This window comes from Cebus imitator, unplaced genomic scaffold (genome assembly GCF_001604975.1).
Source record: "Cebus imitator isolate Cc_AM_T3 unplaced genomic scaffold, Cebus_imitator-1.0 Scaffold190, whole genome shotgun sequence".
Taxonomy (NCBI): Eukaryota; Metazoa; Chordata; class Mammalia; order Primates; family Cebidae; genus Cebus; species Cebus imitator.
This window is the reverse complement of record NW_016107505.1, coordinates 21,805-29,093: the sequence shown is the minus strand read 5'-3', so window position 1 is coordinate 29,093 and position 7,289 is coordinate 21,805. Positions and strand designations below refer to the sequence as shown.

General features: G+C 48.9%; 1 protein-coding gene across 1 annotated transcript in view; it reads right to left on the bottom strand.

Annotated features, from left to right (window-relative positions):
• LOC108316596 (killer cell immunoglobulin-like receptor 2DL3) overlaps positions 1-7,289 on the bottom strand; it is a 26,207-nt gene that overhangs the window by 3,008 nt on the left and 15,910 nt on the right. Inside the window, exons 7-9 of the mRNA XM_037745046.1 lie at positions 6,217-6,516; positions 4,447-4,740; positions 1,080-1,130 (exon numbers count right to left, since the gene is read on the bottom strand). Coding sequence (XP_037600974.1) covers positions 1,080-1,130; positions 4,447-4,740; positions 6,217-6,516 — 645 coding nt within the window. The remainder of the gene's footprint in view (positions 1-1,079; positions 1,131-4,446; positions 4,741-6,216; positions 6,517-7,289) is intronic.

The following is a 7,289-nucleotide window of genomic DNA, read 5'->3' as shown; positions in this document are numbered from 1 at the left end:
TGTTGACCAGGATGGTCTCGATCTCTTGACCTTGTGATCCACCCGCCTCGGCCTCCCAAAGTGCTGGGATTACAGGCATGAGCCACCGCGCCCGGCCTAAGAATGTTAGTTTTTACCTCCGCATAATCTATCTGTGTCTCCACACGTGATTGGAAGTAGGGGTGGGGTGGGGGATTTGGGTGAGGGGGCAACTTTTATGCCATGAATAGAGCACTTTCTCTATTTCAGGACCTGTGCTGGTGGGTCGAGGGCTTTCCCATTTTCCATATGATCTCATGCTCACAGAAAGCCAAATAGGGAAGAGGTTCTAGGCTGATTTTCTAATGTATAAGATTAGGGATCAATAAAGTAATTATAGAGAAGTAGAAAAATGATGATTGGAATTCAGGTGCCTTTGTCATTTGTGTGTGTTACATAATATTTAAGTATTTTTTAATTTTTGTTTTTGAAATGGAGCCTTCCTGTGTCGCCCAGGCTGGAGTGCAGTGCTGCGATCTTGGCTCACTGCAACCTCCACCTCCTGGGCTGAACTCATTCTCCTGCTTCAACCCAGGAGGCGGAGGTTGCAGTCAGTGATTGCATCGAATGAGTGATGGAGTCAAAGTGCGCGTGCATGAGCTCAGTTCTCTCTTACTGCAGCGCTCTTGCTCTGCGGAGTCAGCCAGGGTTGCATCATGACCCACAGGAGTTAATTCCTTGGCAAGTGGAACTTCTCTAAAACGCCCCACCCTCATCAGATGTTCCCTTCCCTTCCCTCCCTCAATTCCCCAGGCATTTATCCTCCAGTTAGGAATGCAGGCAGAACAAACACTGCATTTTTTCCTGAGAAGGAGGTCAGATTTGCAATCATTCCTGTAGCCTCAAGGAGGTCTGAGCTGCAGAAAATTGGAGAGTAAGAGACTTCACCGAGCCCTGTGCTGGCCCCAGATCCCTTTTCCTGTTTGAGTGTCTGGAGTTCAGAGATGGTAGAAGACAGGCCCTCAACCACAGAGCGGGGAGATGCTGAGCCAACGCTTGATTCCAAGTCTTCCACCTCCCCAGGTTTCCAAAAGCAAAGATAGGAGGGATCCTTTACTCACCAGTTTTGGAGCTTGGTTCTGTGGGTGAAGGCCAACCGCTTGAAGGGTTTCCTAGAACACGGGACAGGAGAGAGGTGTGGAAATGAGGATGCCTGTCTTCTACTCAGTGGAAATCATTGAGGTTCATTCATGGCCAACACTCTGTTATCTAAAGTTGGGCCCTGGGAGTCCTGGGGTCCTCTCCTCCATAACTTTTGTATGTGATGCCCACTGTCTTGAGACTTCAAGGTATAATGAGAAAACAGCGGCATCACACTACCTGACTTAAAAATATGTTACAGAGCTGTAGTAAGCAAAACAGCATGACACTGGCATAAAGAAAGGCTCATAGAACAATGGAGGGGGATGAAGAACGCAGACATAACCCATGCATTTACTCCAATGGCTTTTTTTTTGAAATGGAATCTCACTCTGTCACCCAGGCTGTAGTGCAGAGGTGCAGTCTCAGGTCACTGCAACCTCCGTCTCCTGTTTCAAGCAAGTCTCTTGCCTCAGACACCCAACTAGTGGTATGACAGGCACCAACCGCTGTGCTCAGCTAAGTTTTGTACTTGTAGTGGAGAAGGGGTTTCACCATGTTGGCCAGGCTGGTCTCGAACTCCTGGCCATAGGTGATCCACATACCTTGGTCTCCGAAAGTGCTGGGATTGCAGGTGTGAGCCACCATGCACAGCCCATCCAATGGACTTTGACAAGGCTGCCAAGAACCTACACTCAGGAAAGGACAGTCTTTTCAATAAACGGTACAGGGAAAACAGTGTCTACACGCAGAGGGATGAAACTGCACCTCTACCTCTCACCATACACAAAAATCAAATGAAAATGGATGAAAGATGAGTCTGAGGCCTGAACCTATGAAATGCGAAGAAGAAAACGTTGGGGAAATGCTCCAGGGCATTTGCATGAGAAAAGACATTTTGTCTAAATCCTGAAAAACACAAGTAATCAAAGCAAGAAATAGACCATTGGGATTGCATCAAACTAAGCAACTTCTGCACCACGAAAGATAAACCAAAGAAGTGATGAGACAACCACAGAATGTGAGCAACTATTCACAAACTATGCATCTGAGATGGGATTAATAACTAGAAATCGGAGAGGCATGGTGGCTCACGCCTCTAATCCCAGCACTTTGGGAGGCCCAGGGAGGCAGATCACTTGATGTTGGGAGTTTGAGACCAGCCTGACCAACATGGATAAACCCTGTCTCTACTAAAAATACAAAATTACCCGGGCATGGTGGCATATGCCTGTAATCCCAGCTACTCAGGAGGCTGAGGCAGGAGGGTCCTTGAACCTGGGAGGGGGAGGTTGCAGTGGGACGAGATGGCATCACTGCACTCCAGCCTGGGCAATAGAGTGAGACTCCATCCCAAAACAAACAAACAAACAAAAAACTAGAAATATAAGAAGCTCAAACAACTCAATAAAACAAATAATTTAATTAAAAAAGAGCAAAAGACATGAACAGACATTTCTTCACAAACAACACATACAAATGGCCATCACGTCTATGAAAAAGTGCTCAGCATCACTCATCATCAGAGAAATGCAAATTAAAATCACAATGAGTTTTCATCTCACCTCATTAAAATGGCTCTTATTTGCAAGACAGGCAAAACAAATGCTGGCAAGAAGGTAGAGAGAGGAGAACACTGGTACCCTGTCAGCAGGAATGTAAATATGTTTTACAAAGAAAAGTATGGAAGGTCTTAAAAAAAACTAAAAAGAGGCCAGGTGTGGTGGCTCATGCCTGTAATCCCAGCACTTTGGGAGACCAAAGTGGGCACCTCACTTGAGGTCAGGAGTTTGCGAGCAGGCTAGCCAACCTGGCGAAACCTTGTCTGTACTAAAAAATACAAAAATTAGCCAGGCGTGGTGGCGTGCACCTGTAATTTCCAAGGACTTGGAAAGAGACTAAGAAAATGTGCAAATATTAGTTACAAAAATAAAGAAATCTTTTAATTCATTAATGTTTCCTCTATTTATGAATTGCCATGGTTTAGCTGAGGTCAATGACAAGAAGGGCCCTTGTGTCAAAGAGGGAAAATTCCTACTAGGGAGGCTGAGGTAGAAGAATCCTGTGAACCCAGGAGGTGGAGGTTGCAATGAGCCCAGATGGCGCCATTGCCCTCCAGCCTGGGCTACAGAGGGAAACTCCATCTCAAGAAAAAAANAAAAAAAAAAAAAAAAAAAAAGCTAAAAAGAGAACTTTCATAGTATCCAGCCATCTCACTGCTGGGTTTACACCCAAAGGAAAGGACATCAGTGTATCGAAGTGATATCCGCACTCCCACGATTGGTGCAGCACAATTCACAATAACCAAGGTGTGGAGTGAACCTACCTGCCCATCAGTGGATGGGTGGATAGAGAGAACGTAGCACATACACACAGTGGAGACCCCTCCTCCATAAAAGCAATAATGTCCTGTCACTTCCAGCCACCTGGATGGAACTGGAGGGCATTCCAAAGATTGCCATTTCTCACCCACATGCAGGAGCTGGCAGATGGACCTCATGAAGGTAGAGAGAATGGTGGCTACCAGAGGCCAGGAAGCGAAGGGGAGAGGGTAACAACGACAAAAAGAATACAAATGTATCCATGACCACTGGACTTTACACTTAAAAACGGTAAAGGTGAGGCCGGGCGCAGTGGTTCACGCCTGTAATCCCAGCACTTTGGGTGGCCGAGGCGGCGGACCACAAGGTCAGGAGTTCAAGACCATCCTGGCCAACATGGTGAAACCTCATCTCGACTAAAAATACAAAAATCAGCTGGGCGTGGTGTGAGCCTGTAATCCCATCTACTTGGGAGGCTGAGAAAGGAGAATTGCTTGAAACCAGGAGGCAGAGGTTGCAGTGAGCTGAGATTGTGCAATTGTGCTCCAGCCTGGGCAATGGAGCAAGACTCCGTCTCATAAAAAGGTAAAGGTAGTAAATTATATGGGTATATTTAACATCAACAAATATTTTTCCAAATGAAAAGAAAAAGGCATAGGGGTTGCTGGTGATGACGTCTCTCTGTGGGTGAGAGGCCAGGATGGGCTGCTGGGAAATGGATGAGGTTGAGGGGCTGAGGGAACCTCTGATCTCCACAAACTGAGCCCCGTCTCCCCTCCTCTGGGCCTGTCCTGACCTCTCTCTCCATCTGCATGGGTGCCTACAGCCCTGAACGCGGGCCTCCATACGGGCCGTGGAGGGGGGCTTGGCGGTGCCCTGTCTGCCATCCTGCGCCCTGACCCCGCCCTCACACCCAGGCTTCGTCTTCTCTCTGCATCTGTCCATGCTTCCCTCCATCAGCAGCAGGAAATTCCTCAGCTATGGCTCTAGGATCATCAGACATGGGACAGGTATGGAGTTTCCTCACCTGTGACAGAAATGGACAGTGGGTCACTCGGGGCTGACCACCTGTAGGAAGATTCATGGAAGGAGCCGAAGCATCTGTAGGTCCCTCCGTGGGTGGCAGGGCCCAGAGGGAAGTGGGCCTGGAATGTTCCATTGACGCTCAGCACTGCAGGGAGCGTGAGTTCAGGGGCCTCCCCCTCCCGGGATAGATGGTACATGACAAATGAGCTCCGGGAGCTGCAGGACAAGGTCACGTTCTCTCCTGGCCGAACCGTGGGGCCTGGCTGGGCTGAGAGAGAAGGTTTCCCGTATCGACCTGGAAGGAGAAGAGGCAGTTTACTCAGGAGGATCCTCCTTGTCACAGCTCCCTTCACACCTGAGCTGAGAACTCACGCCCCTGCTCTATGAGCTAATGCTCTCTCACCCTCCACCCCGCCTCTCTTCATGTCTGTTTTCTCATTCTACCTTGCGTGTCTCTCTAGGTCGCTCCTCTCACTCCCCATCCCGAGGTAGGTTTTCCGTTTTTTGTATTGTTTTATTCTCTCTGACTCTACTTGGATTGGTTGATCTTTTTCCTTTAATCCTGAGTCTCTCACTTTCTGTCTTGTTCATAACTTTCTGCATATTTCTAACTATTATGTATGTCTCTATTTCTGTATTTGGTGTCTACAAATTGTCTATCATTAATATGTATGTATCGTCTATCAATGGTCTATCTTTCTATGCATCAATCATCTATTACCTATATCTATGTGTCATCTCTCTATTATCTCACTGTCTGCCTATCTATCTATCATCATCTCCATGTATCATCTGTCAATCAATCATCTATGTATCTATAACCTATCTATGATCTGTCATCTACCTATCTATCATCTATCTCTGTCTATCCATCCATTTATCATCTGTCTCTCCACCTCCTTGTCTCTCTCCGCCTCTCGGTCTCTCTAGCTGTCTCTGGAATCTCTGCAATCCATCCCACATCTCCGTCTTTCTCTCTCCTTGTGCCCCTCCCTCAGGGCCCTGATTTTAGGGCCTTTCTCTGTTCCCTTCCGTCATTCCCTCCACTTCTCTGCCCTCTTTTCTCTCTCTTTATGTGTCTGTGAGTCTCTCAATCCCCTTTCCCTGGCTCATTCTGTGTGTGTTTATGTCTTTGCATTTTGATAGTGCTGATTTCTCTCTCTGTCTCTCAGTGATTATATAATATGTGGGGTTATTTGGAATATGAGCCTCAGAATCCAGTCTGGGGACCCCAAGTACACATAGCACACAGGGGTTAGTGTTCCAGGGCCATGGTATCCTGGGACGATTACAGATCCACTGCACGGAAGGCAGAGGTGTCAGAATAAACACGGCATCTGTAGGTGCCACAAGGCCTGAGGCCAGAGGGCCCAACTCAGGTCAGAAATCTGGGTGACTTTGGGTTCTCCTGGTAGAGAACACTTTGTGGAGGAAATGCAGAAATAAAACTTCTACCCTGTGCCAGGTGTCTGAACAAGCCAGCATGCAAGGACACCTCTCTCTGGGACATGTCTGTCTGTCTGTGTGTCCCCTTTACCTCTTTCTGTTTTCTCACTCCCTGTATGGCCCCCATGTCTGTCCTCTGTTATGATGCGTGGTCTGTACTTGTGTCTCCTGTTTCTCTGTCTCTGCTGGTACAGACCTCACCAAGTCAGTCTCTCTCCATAAGAACCTCACGCTCATCTTCCTTATGACCACCTGGGGCTTCCAAGTCCTGGATCATTCACTCTGTGTCCCAGTGACAATGAGAAGAATGTCTGGACACTCTGACCTGTGGTCACGATGTCCAGGGGGTCACTGGGAGCCGACCACTCATAGGGGGAGTGAGTGACAGAGCCGTAGCATCTGTAGGTCCCTGGAAGGCCAGGCATCGTGGGATCTATGGAGAAGTTGGCCTGGGAGCCCGCACCATGGGGCTCTCCAACGAGGTGCAAGATGTCCTCAGTGATCCCCTTTCTGTGCAGAAGGAAGTGGTCAAACACGGTATCTGACCAACATTGCAGGATGACCGTCTCTCTTGATTTCACCACGGGACCTGGGAGGGCCTGGAGGGAAGGTTTTCTGTAGACTCCTAGGAAGAGAGATTATGAGTTTAGAAGGCGTCTCCCTTTCTCATCGCATCCTTGGGACCTGGAATGAGTGAGGCTTCCCCTCCCCGGTGTCTGACTCTTTCCTCCCTCTCTGTGTCTCCGTGCTCCTTTCTGTGCCCATCACCCCTGGTGCAGGTCCCTCCATCTGTCTCCCTCCCTCTTCTCTGTCTCTGTCTCTAGTAGCCCCTGACTCCTTCCCACGGGGCTCAGCCTCATCCTTTGGGCTGTTGTTTCTGTTTCCCACTAATCTGTTTCTTACTGTCCACGTGGGGGTGGAAGAGGAACCACGACAGGTCTGCAGGGCTGAGTTCCCTCTGGAGACTTGGGGAGAATCAGTTCCCTTGACTTCTCCAGCCCCTCGAGGCCACCTGCATTCATGGCTCCTGGCATTCCTCCACCTTCAGAGCCCGCAGTGGCTGGTGGAGTCTCCCTCCCACTACACTGCGGTAATCCCCACTCCCCTCTTCCTCCCCCTCTCATGTGGGCACTTGTGATGACACTGAGCCCAGCTGGACAGTCCAGGCAGCCTCCCCATGTCAAGGTCAACTCATCAACAACCTGAGCTCCATCTTCCCATTCAGTCCCCTGCCCTGTAACAGAAATAGTCACAGGCTCCAGGGATGAGAATGTGGCCATCACTGGGGACAGTTATTCTTCCTACCACAGCACCCACTTCCCTGTATTCAATCCCCTTTACCCCAAATACAGTCAGGGCCTGGGTGATCGGACCCTGACGGACACCCCACCAGAAGCT